Below are 19,525 nucleotides of genomic sequence, written 5' to 3' on the forward strand. Positions count from 1 at the left end.
TAATAAGCGCTTTATTCTGTTTGAGACTAAGAAAATGGCTTACCGATCCCCATGAGGGGAAAATGACAGCCTTCCAGCATTACAAAGTCTTGTTAGAAATATGGCTAGTCATACCTTGAGCAGAAAAGTCTGCAAACTGTTCCCCCCAACTGAAGTTCTCATCTCAACAGTCCTATGTGGAAACAGCAAACTATTTTAGTAACTGCTGCTAAAATCATAATCCTCTCACAAACAGAAATCTTCATCCTTTTCTGTTTCAGAGTAAATAGTACATACCAGCACTATTTTAAAATAACAAACTCTTGATAGAAGAATAAAAAACTACAACTAAACACCACAAACTCCTCACCATCCCCGAGGAGATGCTACTTGTTCAGAGCGGCAAGGAGAATGACTGGGGGGGCGGAGCCTGGGAGGGACTATATGGACAGCTCTTGCTGTGTGCTCTCCTTGCCTTTCCCTGTGGGGGAGGAGAATATCCCACAAGTAATGGATGACACCGTGGACCGGACACACCAATGTTGGAGAAATTAACATTTGAGCCACCCCTAGTTTTAACTTTTATCTAAGAATACCAAGAAAGCAAAGCAGAATTTGATAAAAGTGAATTGGAAAGTCGTTTACAATTGCATGTTCTACCTGAATCATAATTCTGACTAGGACTGTCCCTTTAAGCAGCCAATCAGGATACGAGATTAGGAATTTGCAAGGCAGTGTGCATCTGGCATGTGCAGTCAGTCATTCATTTTATTTTCCTATACAGTTTAAGGAAGTTTACTATAAATCTCATGAGATCATAGCAAGACCTCAGCACTGCTGATGCCGACTGGCTATGTTTTTCCCTTCAACTTGTAGCTGGACAGCAGCTTACATATAGCTCACACAGCTCTTACTCTAGTGAGCTGAAGAAATTGTGAGGTAAAATATCTTCCTTTTTTACGTAGAGATGTTCAGGTGATATTTTCATGTCAGCTTTTTTAAAAGGTATGCTGCATCACTTTCAAGTGATTTAGCAGATGACTAATATTTCCCTTTAAGATTTTTCTTTATTCATCAACACCATTATCTGATATAAAATTCACACTTTAGATATAGTAACAAGAGCTCATATGATTAAGACATTACCTCTATTACTAAAGTCATGTAATGCGGATTCCATAGAAAGCATCTCTCGCCAAGTTAGGCTTCGATGACTGGTTTGATTTTCATCACAACTTTGGTCTCTGCTGCTGTATGAGATTCTAGAGAGATTAAAATTGCTTTGAGAAGAGTCACTGCTGCCACTTATCCTGCTAATTTCAACGTCATAACCAGCACCTTCTTCTCCACTGTTTTTAAGGCCTAAATGGATTTCATAAAATGGAGAAAAAAAAAAAAAAGAAAAATTGAACCAAACAAATTTTCATCTCTTGGCTCATGTCCCTAAGTTGTACTGACCAATGAAAAGTGGCAATTTAAGTAAAGGGGCAGACAGAAAACCAAAAGACTGAAACCCAGACAAGTAATTAGATAATTTCTCCACTTCCTGCTACCAATGTTTATCACCAATAAAATAATTTAAAAAAGGTAGCAAGTTTGAGGTTTTCTACTTACGGGAAATGAACCAAACTCTAGTAAGTTTAAAGTATTCAAAGCAAAGATTAGCCTAAAAATAATATGTAGAAGATGTAGTTTTTACAAATTATATTAGTTGTTTAAACATTGAAAAGTATAAAGATATAGTTTCTAAAAAACATAATTTATGTCAGAACTTACCAGATAAATTAATTTCTTTCATATTGGCATATTCTTACATAAATTATGTTTTCTTTCATGTAATTGGCATGAGTCCATGAGCTAGTGACGTATGGGATAGAAATACCCAAGCTCTGGGAGACCACAGAAGAGTCACTAGAAAGGGAGGGATAAAATAAAAAAAAAAGCTATTTCCGCTGAAAAAAATAAAACCACAAAACTTAAAAAAAAATTCACATAAATTTCAAGAAAAAAAAAACTTAAATCATAAGCAGAAGAATCAAACTGAAACGGCTGCCTGAAGAACTTTTCCACCAAAGACTGCTTCAAAAGAAGCAAATACATCAAAATTTTTAAATTTTGTAAATGTATGCAAAGAAGACCAAGTTGCTGCTTTGCAAATCTGATCAACTGAAGCTTAATTCTTAAAAGCCCAAGAAGTGGCGAATGATCTAGTAGAATGAGCTGTAGACGGAGACTGTCCCGCCTCTACATAAGCCCTGTGAATCAAAAGCTTTACCCAAGATGCCAAAGAAATGGCAGAGGCTTTCTGACCTTTCCTAGGACCAGAAAAAACAACAAATCGAGTAGAAGTCTTCCTGAAATCTTTAGTAGCTTTGACATAATATTTCAAAGCTCCTACAACATCTAAAGAATGTATAGATCTTTCAAGAGTATTCTTGGGAATAGGACACAAGAAAGGAACAACAATTTCCCTACTAATGTTGTTAGAATTCACAACCTTAGGAAGAAATATAAACGAAGTCCGCAAAACAGCCTTATCCTGATAGAAAATCAGAGAAGGAGACTCACAAGAGAGCAGACAATTCAGAAAGTCTTCTAGCTGAAGAGATAGCCAAAAGGAACAACACTTTCCAAGAAAGAAGTTTAATATCCAAAGAATGCATAGGCTCAAAAGGAGGAACCTGCAAAGCCTTCAAAATCAAATTAAGACTCCAAGGAGGAGAGATTGATTTAATAACAGGCTTGATATGAACTAAAGCCTGAACAAAACCGTGAATATCAGGATTAGCAATTTTTCTGTGAAATAAAAAAAAGGAGCAGAGATTTGTCCCTTCAAAGTACTTGCAGACAAACCTTTATCCAAACCATCCAACTGTAAAATTCTAGGAATTCTAAAAGAATGCCAAGAGAATTTATGAGAAAAACACCATGAAATATAGGTTTTCAAAAAAAATCTTTCTTGAAACAGACTTACGAGCCTGTAGCATAGTATTAATCACTGAGTCAGAGAAACCTCTATGACTAAAGCACTAAGCGTTCAATTTCCATACCTTCAAATTTAGCGATTTGAGATCCTGATGGGAAAAACGGCCCTTGAGACCGAAGGTCTGGCCTTAAAGGAAGTGGCCAAGGTTGGCAACTAGACAGTCGGACAAGGTCCACATACCAAAACCTGTGAGGCCATGCTGGTGCTATCAGAAACACATGAGATTGTTCCAATATGATCTTGGAGATCACCCTTGGAAGGAGAACTAGAGGTGGAAAAATGTAAGCAGGTTGGTAAAACCAAGGAATTGCTAACGCATCCACCATTTCCGCCTGAGGATACCTGGACCTGGAAAGGTACCTGGGAAGCCATCAGATCTATTTCGGGGAGACCACACATCTGTACAATCTGACAAAATACTTCTGGATGGAGAGACTACTCCCCTGGATGTAAAGACTGACGACTGAGATAATCTGCTTCCCAATTGTCTACACCTGGAATATGTATCGCAGAAATTAGACAGGAGTTGGATTCCGCCCAAGAAAGTATCCGAGATACTTCTTTTATTGCTAAAGGACTGCAAGTCCCCCCCTTGATGATTGACATGCCACAGTTGTGATATTGTCGGTCTGAAAACGAATTAATAATTCTCTCTTTAAAAAGTGGCCAAGCCTAAAGAGCCCTGAAAATAGCAGGAGTTGTAAAATATTGATTGGTAACCTCGCCTCTTGAGGATTTCAAACTCCTTGTGCTGTCAGAGACCCCCAGACAGCTCCCAAACCTGTGAGACTTGCATCTGTTGAAATCACAGTCCAGGCAGCACAAACAAAAAAGGCCCCTTGAATAATCCGATGATAGACTAACCACTGGGACAGAGGTGAATGTTGGGATTTAAGTATATCAACTGTGATATCCGAGTATAATCTCTGCACCATTGATTCAGCATGCAAATTTCATATGAAAACGAGCAAAGGGGATCACGTCCGATGCTGCAGTTATGAGACCTAAAACTTCCACGCACATAGCCACTGAAGGTTTCGACAGGCAGAAACCAATTTCATTTGTCTCTTATCTGTTAAAGACAAAGTCATGGACACTGAATCTATCTGGAAACCTAAAAAGGTGACCCTTATCTAAGGAATCAAGGAACTCTTTGGTAAATTGATCCTCCAACCACGTCTTCGAAGAAACAACACACGTTGATTCGTTTGAGATTCTGCTAAATGAAAAGATTGAGCCAGTACCAAGATATCGTCCAAATAAGGAAACACTGCAATACCCTGCTCTCTGATTACAGATCGAAGGGCACCGAGAACCTTCGAAAAGATTCTTGGACCTGTTGCTAGGCCAAAAGGGAGGAGCAACAAACTGGTAATGCTTGTCTAGATAAGAGAATCTCAGAAACCGATAGTGGTCTGGATGAATCGGAATATGAAGATACGCATCCTGTAAGTTTATTGAGGACATGTAATAACCTTGCTGAACAAAAAGGCAGAATAGTCCTTATAGTCACCATTTTGAAAGTTGGGACTCTTACAAAATGACTCAAAAACTTCAGATCCAGAACTGGTCTGAAAAAAAACTTCCTTCCTCTGGACAATGAATAGATATGAATAAAACCCAGACCCTGTTCTAGAATTGGAACTGGTATAATCACTCCTGAAAGCTCTAGATCTGAAACACATTTCAGAAAGGCCTGAGCTTTCACAGGATTTGTTGGAACGTGAGAGAGACAAAATCTTCTCAAAAGAGGTCTTATTCTGAAACCTATTGGATACCCCTGGGAGACAATATTCTGAATCCAATGATTCTGAATGGAACCTGCCCAAACGTCTTGAAATAATTTCATTCTGCCCCCCACCAGTAAAACTGGATCGAGGGCTGTACCTTCATGCAGTCTTGGGGGCTGTCTTGTAAGGCAGATTTATTCCAACTAGAGGAAGGCTTCCAATTGGAGCCAGAGTCCTTAGGGGAAGGAGTGGTTTTCTGTTCTCTATTCTGTTGAAAGGAACAAAACCAATTAGAAGTTCTAAATTTGCCTTTAGACTTTATCTTGAGGCAAAAAATCTCCCTTCCCCCCAGTAATAGTGGAAATAATTGAATCCAACTGGGAACCAAACAAATTATTACCCTGGAATGAAAGAGAAAAGTAACCTAGATTTAGATACCATGTCAGCATTCCATGATTTGAGCCATAAAGCTCTTCTAGCTAAAATAGCTAAAGACATAGATTTAACATTTATCTTGATATCAAAAATAGCACCACAGATAAAATAATTAGCATGTTGAAGCAAACGAACAATGCTATGCAAATCAGTCTTTTTCAGTTGTGCTAAGCTATCCAACCAAAAAGTTGATGCAGCCACAATATCAGCCATAGAAATGGCAGGTCTGAGTATATAGCCAGAATGTAAATAAGCTTTCCTTAGATAAGATTCAATTTTCCTATCTAAAGGATCGTTAAAAGAGGTACTATCTTCCATAGGAATAGTAGTACGTTTAGCAAGAGTAGAAATAGCCCCATCAACCTTAGGGACTTTTTCCCAAAACTCTAATTTAGCCACTGGCAAAGGATACAACTTTTTAAACCTTGAAGAAGGGACAGAAGAAGTACCAGGCTTAGACCATTCCTTAGCAATCACTTTAGAAATGGCATCAGGAACAGGAAAAACCTCAGGAGTAGTCACAGGAGGTTTATAGACAGAATTTAAATGTTTACTGGATTTATTATCAAGAGGACCAGATTCCAGTATCCAAAGTTATTTACACTTCTTTTAACAAAGAATGAATATACTCAATCTTAAAAGATAAGATGATTTATCAGTGTCAATGTCTGAAGTAGGATCCTCTGAACCAGAGAAATCCTCATCAGAGGAGGATATATCAGTATGTTGTCGGTCATTACAAATTTCATCAGTATTATAAGAAGTTTTTAAAGACCTTTTACGTTTATTTGAAGGCGGCATAGCAGCCATAGCCTTCTGTATCGCATCAGCAATATAATTTTTCATATCAACAGGGATATCATGTACTTTAGATGTTGAAGGAACAACAGATACTGTACTAGCACTAATAGAAACCTTCTCTGCATTCAACAGCTTATCATGACAACTGTTACATACTACAGCTGGAGATATAATCTCCACTATCTTACAACAGATACACTTAGCTTTGGTAGAACTGTGTTCCGGTAGCATGGTTCCTACAGCAGCTTCTGAAACCGGATCAGATTGAGACATCTTGTAAAATGTAAAAAAACAAAAACATTAAACAAATCTTATTTCCACATATAGCAGTTTCAGGAATGGAAAAAAATGCAAGTGCTAAATTTGGCAAAAAAAGCAAATAGCACAGCCCTCTGAGCATAAAGAAGGCAAGGAGCATGTAGGAAGTGAGGAAAAATAAACCTACATTTTTTGGCGATACTCTCTTCACATCCCTCTGACAAACACTGTACTCTGAGGAATTGGGCTTCAGAATGCTTAGAAGCGCTTATCATAGAAGAAATAATAAGAAACAAGCACAAACTTACTTCACCACCTCCATAGGAGGCAAAGTTTGTAAAACTGAATTGTGGGTGTGGTGAGGGGTGTATTGATAGGCATTTTGAGGTTTGGGAAACTTTGCCCCTCCTGGTAGGAATGTATATCCCATACGCCACTAGCTAATTGACTCTTGCCAATTACATGAAAGAAATTATTGCTGCCACCATGTTTGAACTAGTTTTCTATTTATTAGGGATGTGCATATCCCGATCTAAGTTTGTTGCACTTTCACAAGAAAAAATTTGGCTCTTGAAAAAAGCAGAATGTCGCTAGTGGCAGCAATATTCAGCATTTGTTTCATAAAGAAAGAGAGTAATGCACATCCTTACTATTTATCTCTGTGCAAACAAAAGCTGCGTGGAAACCATTTTAGATAATCCTATGTTCACAGAACCTTGTTTTGACAGAATTTATTGCCCTTTATCAGTCACTAATTGTAAATCAGCAGTAAATATAAAGGGAAAACTTAAGTTCAAACATTACAGCACTAATTACTTTATAAAGGTTAATAAATAATGAACATGTATTCTAAAGTTGTTTTTTTAACTACACAATTTAATCTCATACCTTTTAATATCCCTTTAAGTCACATAAGACTCATGGGTTAACCAGAACTTGAAAATTGTGTGTGAAAAACTGGGATGATCGCCCCCACAACACTTCTTAAAATATACACATGTATTGACAAAAATGCTTCCAGTAAATAACTTTCTGTGATGAACTTTACCACACAACACATGGAGAATATGCACATATGAACCCTTATGAGTAATTTGCACCAATAGTGACAAATACATGCCATAGCTGAATTTAGGCTAATATATGGGTATTGAATATTTTATTCTTTTCAAAATTGAAATTCATGTCCATTTAAATTTCATGTCCCTTATAAACATATAGCTAAATTCCTGCTCAGAACAAGAGTGGGATTTCAGCAGCATTTAATCCTTTGCTGGGGGATAACAGACATTTTGCAAAAGACTTATGCACAAATAAAACGCTCCAATTAATTAGAGCATTTTATTTTCCCCATTAGAATGTCCCTTTAGCAGAAGTTTGGCCTTACAATATAAAATGACTTGTGAAAAACAAACCAATAACATTTGCAGTTTTATTGAAAATTATAAACAAATTTTTTTATTCAAATTATCTTGGATCTTCATCTATTTTAAAAGCACCATAGCATCAGGAAATATGTACCTGGGCTGCTTGCCTTATGTTGCACCATTCCTGAAGTAGACCTCCTGCCACTCATTGGCGTTTCCACTTCCTGAATAGCACTCAGTTCATGTTGTTCCAACATAGGTCCCAATTTAGTTTTTGTAACAGGTGGCTTTGAGTGTTTTAATCGCTGCTCTCTTGCTGGAACTCTTAATCTGCAGACTAAAAAAATAAATAAAAAAAAAATAAAAAAAAAAGGCAAATGCTTTTAATTATGCACGGAACAATGTAATTTTCAGTTACTTGATATTGGGTATTTGTTTACCATTTCCCTGGCTAACGTCTTCTTGGTTGCCATGTTCCAATGCTTTCAACATAGAGGACATAAGATCAAAACGCTCAGTCTTCGAAACCAGGCATAAGTCTGCAGGCAGCGTTCTTTGCTTGGACTTTGCGTGTGGGGGAATAAAACATAATAAAATTACACTATAAAATAGTAAATTTATATATTTTATAAAATAAGTGCTAAACCAGTTTATTTAGGTCAGTGGTTCTGAAAATGTTCTGGCTAACGCTTAGTTCCATAAACTCACAAATAGAACCCCCTCCCATGTAAAAAAGAATAAAAAAATAGCAAACTCTTGCATGAAAGTATCAACATAAATGCTCAGAGTTCTTTACCATAGCAATTCTTAATAAATAACACAAGAATAATCATAATATTTTACCAAATAAAAACTAACAAAAGTGGGAAATGTGACCCCCTTCTAGCTCCCTGGTTTTCAGAGCAGCATGTAAGTTATTAGACTGAAAGAAAAAAAAATTAAACCAATATGGTATATGAAACCCAAAAATGTGTATTTTGTGATTCAGGCGGCACATACAATTTTACAAAAAGGTTCCAATTTACTGCTACTATCAAATTTGCTTCATTCCCTTGGAATTCTTCGTTGAAGTGTTACCTGGGTAAATAGCGGGAGCTCTACACGGCAGGAAATTGATAACATTCGTGTGAAACTGCTGCCATATAGCGCTCCAGACATGTGCATGCTTCTGAACTTATATCTCTGCTTTTTTTAAAAAAAACAAAAAAGGATTCCAAGAAAAAGAAAATTTGATAGAAAGCAACTAGAAAGTTTGTTTTTTTAAATGCTGTACCTGAACCATGAAAGAAATGTTTTGGGTTTTAATGACAAATAATGACTGACCAGACTACTACAATCATGAATCAATAAAAATGCATCAGTAAATATGGTATTACCTCTTTACCGCTGAGAAATTTCTCTAATGTCTCTTGATGATTCCTCATTTGTTCCTCCAGGTCTTTCTGTCTGCGTATTAGTAATACTTCCTGAATTTTCTGCTTTGACTGTAGAGATTCCCTTTGCTTATCCAAATGCAGCTGCATGTCCCTCAAATGATCCTGTTGGACTTGAATCTCTGCAGTAGAGGAAAGTAATTTCTCACGGAATTCCCGGACATTTGAAATCTCTCCAAGGGGCGAAGATAAATTTTGCTTTGCATGCAGTTCCTGATCTGCCAGGATCTCATGGGGCTTAGAGACAAACAGTGAATCACCTTGTGGACAACCTAAAGACAAATCTGAAGGAAGTGGATGGTAAATCTCTGAAATAGATTTCTCTTCACTATATATGGAGGACTGTTCATCTGGGGATGAAAAAGTGTTTGGTAGCTTTACCATCATCTCTTCAGGAACAGGTCCTTTTCCTATACTAGAGGTTTGCAACTGTAAGTTTCTTTCTTCATTGTCATGGAAACCCTTTTGCCACCCAGTCTGCCCAAATGGCTTATTGACAGTCACATGGCTTTCTTGCTTGGGAAGCTTTTGTTCTGGCAACATAACATTTTTTAATGGTGATGACATTAAAATGGACTGCTCTTGAGGAACAACAGATTGAGTCCTACTATCAGGCTGTTCAAATACATTAACTTGGGTGAAAGTTAAAGGTGGGCAATGCTCTGCACCTGGTAAAATCACTTCCCTGGATACTTTCTCCAAAATTTTATCAGATAGTTTCTCTCTGGGCTGTGATAATCTGATATTGAAGCCTGTAGAACTAATCTCCAATGGATATTTGTGCATTGGGAGAGTCTCTTCAGATGATGGATGGGACTCAGTACTTGGTTTTTGGTCCCTATGATTTTGAATCTCTGCTGCAGTTTTATTAGGGGCTGAAGATAAGTTTGAATATCGTTTCTTCAATAACAACTGATATTCCTGTAAACGTTTTCTAGCTTCTTCTACCGACTGCTGGTGCTGCCTAATAGCCAACAGAAAATCATTTTTCAATTAAAATATTTATGAAAAGCTTAAAGGGACATTAAACACTTTGAGATGGTAATATAATATGATAAATTGTGTATATAAAACAACTGCAATATACTTTCACTATTTATTTATTTTTTTTTGAAAGTTTTTTTTATTGACTTTTGAATGTTATTACATACAGCATCTTAAATAACAGTTAGAAACATAAAAACAAAAAATACAAATACAATAACATTACAGCCTTCAAGTGATTGAATATGTGAGTTTTCCACACAAGACAAGAGTAATTTTGGTTTATCGACCTTTCAGTAACATTCCAAAATATAATGGTGTGTTAATTCCGCTTTCCATCTAGCCTGACTCAATCTCAATCATGATCAAATCCCTATTTCCTCCCCCCCTCATCTCTACCCATTCATCTTGCTCCTGAAGACTCAATTATCTCACTCATTGAGGCACTCTAACCGGATTGTTTCCTACTGATCTTGTTGGTTTGCTAGGATTCTAGCTCTATTTTCTTTTTCAGTATACATAATATATGGTTCCCACTGTTGTATAAACTTATCCCTGGTATTAAGAAGCTCTGCCGAGGCGCTACTCATTGTAAAGTGATAATCTATTCTACTTTTAATATATTCAAATGAGGGTGGATCCACCTTCCAAAATCTAGCTATGCTTACTCTCACAACCGTGCAGATCAAGGCTATTAGCTTGTGATGTCTTTTCACTTTATTATCTGGAGGAAAATGAAGCAAAGCCTGTTCAGGGGTAAGTGTGATATTAGTTTCTAGAATTAGGCTTAGATACCTTGAAGTCTGATTCCAAATCTCTAACCTTTCCACAATGCCACCACATGTGTAAGTATGTCCCTTCCTCCCCACAACCCCTGTAGCACAAGTGGGGCCTGCTGTCCTGTGTATTGGCAAATCTTGTGGGATATATGTACCATTTATAGAGTACTTTAATATAGTTTTCCTTCAACATGGCATTTGGAGAAAACGATAGACCTCTATTAATGTTTGATACCCAATTATCTATTGTCCATGTCCTGCCCAAATCCTGTTCCCATTTAGTCATTATTACACTCTTGTCCCTATTTGAGCCACCATTAATAGCCGGATAAAGCAATGCTATCAGTCCCCTCCTAACCTCCTTCGATAAACATAGTGATTCTAATATAGTATTGTTTGGAGGCTTATCTAATCCCATTATCTCTCGAACTCTGGATTTAAGTTGTAAGTAGTGGAACCACTCATTTTGCCCGGGTGTGCCTAGCTCTGCATATTGAGAGAAGGATAGTAGGTCACTATTAACATAAACATCTGCTATTCGGTAGAGGCCTTTATTCTCCCATTTCCTTTGAGTATGTATGTCAACTAAAGATTCAAGAGGGGAGAGCGGGGTCAGTCTGGACCTCTCGTTGAGTAAATGATACTTCCTAGTCGCTGTGTCCCAAATAAAAGCAGTGTGTGTGATCGCAATGAACTGTTTGATGTGACCGGGTCTGTTTTGTTGTGTTGCCCAAAGAATATTATCCAATCTTCTTACATTAAGCATGTCTTTTTCTAGTTGGACCCATTGTGGTGTAAGTCCTAATTTAAACCATTGTGTGGTCTGGGCCAATCTAGCTGCATAATAATATGATATTAGGTTAGGTAATCCGATGCCTCCCTCTCCCCTATGTCTCATCATATTGTGTTTGTTTATTCTAGCCCTTTTCCCTCCCCAAATGAATTTTAAAATTGCCTTCTGCATTACATATAATTCTGACAACGGTATTGAAATTGGGAGTGTTCTGAATAGGTATAGGAGTTTGGGCAATATTGTCATTTTGACAGATATTACTCTTCCATACAGGGAGATGTTAAATTTAGTCCATTTCACTAATAGCTGTCTAATGTGTGTGAACATGGGGACATAATTTTCCCTATAAAGTAAGTGCACATCTTTTGTGAGGTTGATTCCTAGATATTTGAGAGATGATTTGGCCCATTTAAATGTAAAGTTAATTTCTAATAATTTCTTTGTTGGCTTTGGGAGATATGTGCTAAGGGCCTCACACTTGCCTTCATTAATTTTATATCCAGACAACTGTCCAAATTTATTTATTATGTTATATACCATCGGGAGCGAAAGTAAAGGTTTTGTGACTGCAAGGATGACGTCATCAGCAAATAATGAAATTTTATATTCCTTATCCCCCACCCGTATACCTGCAATATTTGGATTATCCCTTATCCTAACCGCCAATGGCTCAATACATAGAGCAAAAAGTAGGGGTGACAGGGGGCAACCTTGTCTTGTGCCATTACGGATTTTTATTCTGTCTGATTGATACCCTGAGAGTCTTATGTATGCATCTGGGCTTGAATATATCTTTTTTAAGGCAGTAGTGAAGGGGCCTTTAAATCCCATTTTGCTAAGCACTGCAAACATGTATTCCCAGTTAACTCTATCAAATGCCTTCTCTGCGTCCAATGCTAGAAACAGAGAAGGCATCTTCCCAACTGTCGCATAATTAATCAGGTCAATCACTTTCCTAGTGTTATCTGGTGCCTCTCTTTGCGAGATGAAACCCACTTGGTCATTGTCTATCAAATTTCTAACGGGTAGGGTCAATCGGTTAGCCAAAATTTTTGTGAATAATTTTAGGTCCTGGTTGATTAAGGAAATTGGCCGGTAATTTTGGCAGTATTGTTTGCTCTTGCCAGGTTTTGGAATGACCGTCACCCTTGCAGTCAACAAATCTGGGGGAATATCTACTCCTTGCAAGATGTTATTAAACAGTATCCTCAATTGGGGAGCCAGTGATAACTGCAGGTCTTTATAAAATGAGCCTGGAAACCCATCAGGGCCTGGTGCTTTGTTTCTTTTAAGTTCTTTGATAGCCAGCATAATCTCTTGTATTGTTATGGGGGAGTTCAAATTCTCTAGTTCTTCTTCTGTGATAGTTTTTAATTTGCTATCTTCTAGGAATCTAATCAATTCTTCTCTCTTGTTATTATTTGTATTACTACTAGGTAAATTATAAAGATTGTTATAAAAGTTGGCAAACTCATTGGCTATTTGTTGGGGATCATTTGTGACTTGTCCCAAGGTAGTTTGTATTTGTGGGATTGTAGTCGCCCTTGTCAGGTCTTTTAGTTTATTTGCCAGCATCCTATCTGGTTTGTTTGCGTAAATATAATATCTGGTGTCTACCGCTTTTATCGACTGGATCACTTCTCTATCTAATAGTTTGTTTATTTCTTCGTTTTTAATTTTAAGTAATTTTAAGACCTTTTTTTGGGGGCTTTTTTTTATTTGTTCTCTGAGTGCAGCAATTTCTACCCTCAAGCTATCTAGTTTGGCATTATAATTCTTCTTTATTTTGTTAGATTCGGCAATTAGCAGGCCTCTCACCGAGGCCTTAAGTGCACTCCATACAAAATTTGGATTGGACGTTGATCCTGTATTAATATCTACAAAATCTTTAATGTGCTGCTGTACTTTCTGAAGAACAATGGTATTCTGAAGTAGGCTAGGGTGGAGTGACCAGGATCTAACTCTATTGGGGTTGATCATTCCCTCTAGATCAATTATCATCATATCGTGATCAGACCATGATTTCATTATTTATTTTGTCCTCTTTGCCTGTAATTCCATACTGAAATTGTGAGCTTTTCAGTTCCTGTTAGAAATGGAAGTGCAGAACACTGTTAAATCCAGCACAACCATTGGCTGCACACTCTAGTGACCTATGTATAACTGTCCCTAATTGGCCACAGCAGAGAAGGTAACACACGTTACAAAATGGCAGCTCCCAGTGTTTTATAGACACTAAAACTTTACACTTATTTTGTCACTTATTAAACAACTAATGAAACTTTAAAAAATACATCTACATGTTAGTCATGGACTAATCTTTTCTTTGAATGCATCATTCTATCTAGCATGTATTTAGTGTTTAATGTCCCTTTAAGTGGAAGAACAAAAAATAGGTTACTAATGAAATACCTATTTTGCTGTATAAGCCGTTGCTGATACTCCCGAATAATCTGAATATGTGGACTGTCTTCAGAGCAATTTAAATCTGAAACTGGTGCACCTAACACCTAGAATATGAATACATATAATTAAAAAGATTTGAGACAGTCAAAAAGAAAAAACATCTGTAAAAGTACCACAATCCATAAGGGTTGGAAGATGATTAAGCAATGTATAAATAAAGAGAATTGACAAACTTTAAAAGGGGAGCTTTCTACTACATTAAAAATTGGCGCACCTGCGAATTAGCCCAAAATTTGTCCTTGATTTGTTGAAAGCATGCTTACAGCTATTCTAGAATCAATACAGCAGTAATACATGGGCACATATATTTTGCAAGTTGTGAAGGAAGTAGTGCCTGGGCTTTAACTTTAACCTTTAGACACCATTTAAAAAAAAAAAAAAAAAAAACCAGAACTTTAATAAGAATTTATTTTCCTTTAAGCATCAGCTCTGCATCATACCAGGCCGGACAATTACTCAAAGTTTTTCATTATTAATAAATAATCTGAATACATAGACCTTAACTCCTTAAATTCAACCCGTGGAGCAAACCAACATCACAACTCTATTACTGGGAGACAGAATGCTCAAAATAGATATATATTTCTATCTTTCTATAACTATACATACGTACACATGAATAAGTCAGGTAGTGTTTTATTATTATTTTTTTTTCTATTACCTTTTGCTCCAATACAGCAAGTTGAACTTCAGTAGGTTCAGCATTTCCCCCCTCCAAATGTGAATCAATTTGGCCTCCGGTTTCTTGCCACTTTGATTCAAGCACTTCATGTTGAACCTTTAATAATTCTGCTTCTAAGATTATTCTTTGCTCTTCTAGTTTCTTTATCAAATCCAACTGTTCCTGTTTTTGCTGCTCTATGGTTTCCAACTATATGAATTTAAAAAAAAACGATAAAAGAAAACTGCAGAAAGCACGAGGAATGCAGGCATTTTAAAAAACTTTTTTTTTTTTTATTTTATTTTAAAACACACAAATTACTACATTCAAAACCAACACTGTTTAAACACATTAAACTATTGGGTACAGCTACACTAGCAGGGTTAATACCATTGTTCCTCCAATGGCTGCAGCGCTCTTTAAAACGGTTCTCTATTTTAACCTCTTACTAGTGTCAGTTAGTAAAGCTTGGCCTCTTTACAATGAGCATTGTCATTTTGAAACTTACATTTTCTTGCACACAGTGACATCAGTGTAAACTCACAGATCAGTGATATTGGTATAATTTATTAATACATAACTTTTGAACTGCATAAAAAAATAAAACGCAAAAACGTAAAAGCTTACACCCTCTATTGTGGATATTTAAATGCAAGATACAGCTGTCTAAAGCTCACAGATGGCAGCACCCAGTGTGAAGATCTAGAGTCACACCAAGCAGCACATGTAATGGGTTAAAATGAGAATGGCTTTGAAGAGAGCTAAACCAACTCAGAAGTGAAAATATCAAAATGAGTAGTAACCATGATACTGTAGTTGTACCCAGCAGTACTATATCCCTTTACGTTTACAAAAATATATATATTTATAGCTCCAAAGAAAACAGAAAGCATAACCAGAAGAAAATAACCTTTTTCTGCCTATCTGCTGTTATTCTGATTCTCATTGCTTGTTCCTGTGGATGGAGAAGAATGGAATTCCCAGCAAGAACAGTGTTATCCATCTTGTCTTGGGACTCTAAAAGGAAAAAAACCAGTGCAACTAAAATACCAACCAAAGTCAGGAAAACAGTCTTACTTAGCAGCAAATAGCGGCATTATAGTTATTTAGACTTACTGGTAGAAATCAAAAGGAGTATTGTTTTAAATCATGGCACAGTTTAAATCCCATTTTTTAAGCCCCACTGCCCCCCAAAATACTAAATACTTTTCTCAAGAACCTATTTAATTGCACAAGTATAGGGTTAGAATTGTATATGGCAGAAGAGCAACTAAAGTTACTGTTGAAAGAAAAGTCAGGAAACTACAAAACAATGAGGTTTAAACAGAAACAAATACAACATACAATTTTTCAACTGAATGCTTCCCTACCTCAAAGAATCTAAAGCCTTACCCACAAAACTGTATCTAGTAAAATGACAACCTATGTGGCCTTGGACAGCGCACCGCTGCATAATTTAAGGATAATGCAGAATCATGGGTCAATACTGAAAAAGAGTTGCCATTTAAAGTGAGCAGGAAAGATATGAAAGACACATAAGAAATGATACAATGCGGCAATGTGTTAAAACATTATTGCATTACTAACATAATAACTGAGTCCTTAACTGGCTGTATCTATGCATTTATATATGTACAGAGATAAAAATACAGCTCTTTTTAACCAAAAACACAATAAAATGCTCTAAATATAACTAGAGCAATAATAAAAATGTTCTAGCACATTAGAACATTTCATATTGCTCCTTTATGTCCCTTAAACAGTCGCAGCTTTAAAGTGATGGTAAACCTTAACTAATCAAATGCCATAGATGTAATCTTTGCCATTAGAAAAGTATATATGTGTACCTTTTTTGTTTTTAATCCATCTGTGAAAGGGTTAAATTAGTTAAAGGGACAGTGTAACCAAAATTTTTCTTTCATGATTCAGGTATAACATTATAATTTACTCCTATTACAAAATTTTCTTCATTCTCTTGGTATCTTTATTTGAAATGCAAGAATGTAAGTTTAAATGCCGGCCCATTTTCGGTGAACAACCTGAGTTGTCCTTGCCGATTGGTGGATAAATTCATCCACCAATAAAAAAAAGTGCTGTCAATAGTACTGAACCCAAAAAAAGCTTAGATGCCTTCTTTTCAAATAACGATAGCAAGAGAACGAAGAAAAATTGATAATAGGAGTAAATTAGAAAGTTGCTTAAAATTGCATTCTCTTTCTGAATTACAAAAGAAAAATGTTGGGTTCAGTGTCCTTTTAATATAGTAATGCTTTTATTGCAATGTTATGCCGGCCCACTTAGATGAACTTTTTTTTTTTTTTTAAATGACAATACCAGTGACCATCCAATCAACATGTGTGTCATTTGACAATCTTGAAGTCCAGCCCCTTTAAAGCCCTTAGAAAGCCTATGCAGAGTGGGTGGGAGTGCTCTATATATCACAGTCCAGCATATATACATACACACATACACTTTCAAAAATTATATTTTTCATTGCAACATTCTTATACTCTGAACTTTACCATCACTTTAACAGTCATATACTACTTGGTTAGATGGCAGCAGTTAAAACATGTAGGAACAGTGAATCTTCACCATTATACATCAGAATGTATTAGTACCTGCCGCCAATGTCTGGTTTTCGGTCGCATCCTCAGTACTTGGTTTCACATCCAACTTTCTCTCTTCACTGGACAGGGATCCAGATTCCAGTGTGTCAGTGTAAGTCTCTGAATCACTCTTTGCAGACCACTGATCCTTCTGGGTCCTTATTTTATTTAGCAGTTTCTTTAACACAAGCCTTGATGGCGGCTCAATTGTTACTTTCTCCTGAACAGCTAAAAATAAATATACGTAATAGATAATGTAATAGATGCTCCAATTTATATTATTTATTACAATCTATGATTACATATTATGAAGTAGTATTAAAAAAAGAACTGAAAGTCATGATCCACTTTCCCTTATACTAAACTTTACTATGACTTTAATAAGCCAGCACACTTTGTGAAACTAAACTTTGAGTCTTTGCTTATATTTTCTGCATGCTAACCTTGGGGCTCATCCAAACTACTTTCCTCCTCTGCGCCTTCTTGAGGGCGCAACATTTCAGACAAATGTTCAGGTTCCACGGAAAGATCCAAGTCTTCATCCACACTTTCATTAGAGGGCAGAGGCTGAGGCTTCAGTTGAAGAACCATGTCGCCTTTTACCTCTAAAAGGGAGAAAATGCATTTGAAGTTTACTATTTAACCACTTAAATGGACAGTCTACACCAGAATTGTTATTGTTTTAAAAGATAGATAATCCCTTTATTACCCATTTCTCAGTTTTGCATAAATAACAGTTGTAATAATATACTTTTAACCTCTGTGATTATCTTGTATCTAAGCCTCTGCAAACTGCCCCTTTATTTCAGTTCTTTTGACAGACTTGCAGTCTAGTCAATCAGTGCCTGCTCCCAGATAACTTCACGTGCATGAGCACAGTGTTATCTATATGAAATACGTGAACTAACACCCTCTAGTGGTGAAAAACTGTTAAAACGCATTCTGAAAAGAGGTGGCCTTCAAGGTCTAAGAAATTTGCATATGAACCTCCTAGGTTAAGCTTTCAACTAAGAATACCAAGAGAACAAAGCAAAATTGGTGATAAAAGTAAATTGGAAAATTGTTTAAAACTACATGCTCTATCTGAATCATGAAAGTTTATTGTGGCCTAGACTGTCCCTTTAAACATTACCTAGCATTATTAATGTTTGAATCACCTGTTACATACAGTTTATCAACCAAAACATTAAACTCATTGATTGAGCTGAGAAATTTAGTGACAAAAAAGTCAAAACTAAACAATCATGGTTTAGATCTGTATTTCTCAACCGTGGTCCTCAAGTACCCTCAACAGCCCAGAATTTCATTATAGCTGAACTAGAGCACAGGTGAAATAATCAGCTGATGCATGAAAAAAGGTTAGTAACCATGGTTACTGATCAGCTGATTATTTCACATGTGCTTTAGTTAAGTTAGAATGAAAACATGGCCTGTTGGGGGTATTTCAGGACCACGGTTGAGAAACACTGGTTTAGATAGAGCGTAAAATAATTTACTTCTATTATCAAATTTAATTTCAGAAAGTAAACCTAGGTAAGCTCAGGAGCAGCACTGCACTACTGCGAGCAAATGGTTATTGGTTGTTACATGCATTTGTCTTGCCATTAGCTCATCAGATGGATTCAGCAAAGTCGCTGCATCGGACTGTTGTTCTTGAGCTAGACTATGAATACGGTTTGTGTACCGAAACCAGTCAGATGTTTTTTGCTCTGATCCTGCACTTTACATTATATTTTTTCTGTATAATGTTTTAAATGAGTTAATAAAACTTTTTGTTTTTATACTTGGACCTTTTTTTTTTTTTTTTTTTTTTTTAAGCTTTTAATCAAGGAACACAGGGACTAAATTCTGCTCATGTGACCACAGAAGGAACGTTAACAGAACTATCTAAGGTCAGCTGATACTTTGTATTCCGCCGCATCTAGCTGCAATGCTGTGGGGAGGAGTAGTCTGCTGCTGCGGTTTGGGATGTTTGCTGTGCAGAGCAGAAAGACTGGCCGAGCCATTTGCAGGAGTCTCCCATACGAGTGGAGCGTGGAGAGTTAGCCTTTGTGACTAAAATACAATGCAGTTTTGCCTCCCGCACATCTTGTGAGATTAGGTGGGAGTGGTCGTCACCACAGTACCACACAAGGAGAGGAATAAGGCTGCTTTAAAGAGCATCGATTAGCTTGCTATATTCAATATGAACCGGCTATAGCTGCAGCACTAAAGAAAAGTGAATTTGAGTTATATTTAAGCTGA

The 19,525-nt window shown here is 36.6% G+C and overlaps 1 protein-coding gene across 1 annotated transcript in view; it reads right to left on the reverse strand.

Moving 5' to 3' along the window:
* The window catches only part of CEP295 (centrosomal protein 295), a 287,500-nt gene that overhangs the window by 236,002 nt on the left and 31,973 nt on the right, over nt 1-19,525 (reverse strand). Inside the window, exons 9-17 of the mRNA XM_053708621.1 lie at nt 17,725-17,886; nt 17,294-17,509; nt 15,583-15,689; nt 14,673-14,882; nt 13,958-14,055; nt 8,933-9,953; nt 7,997-8,120; nt 7,711-7,893; nt 1,126-1,341 (exon numbers count right to left, since the gene is read on the reverse strand). Coding sequence (XP_053564596.1) covers nt 1,126-1,341; nt 7,711-7,893; nt 7,997-8,120; nt 8,933-9,953; nt 13,958-14,055; nt 14,673-14,882; nt 15,583-15,689; nt 17,294-17,509; nt 17,725-17,886 — 2,337 coding nt within the window. The remainder of the gene's footprint in view (nt 1-1,125; nt 1,342-7,710; nt 7,894-7,996; nt 8,121-8,932; nt 9,954-13,957; nt 14,056-14,672; nt 14,883-15,582; nt 15,690-17,293; nt 17,510-17,724; nt 17,887-19,525) is intronic.

This window comes from Bombina bombina, chromosome 3 (genome assembly GCF_027579735.1).
Source record: "Bombina bombina isolate aBomBom1 chromosome 3, aBomBom1.pri, whole genome shotgun sequence".
Classification (NCBI taxonomy): domain Eukaryota; kingdom Metazoa; phylum Chordata; class Amphibia; order Anura; family Bombinatoridae; genus Bombina; species Bombina bombina.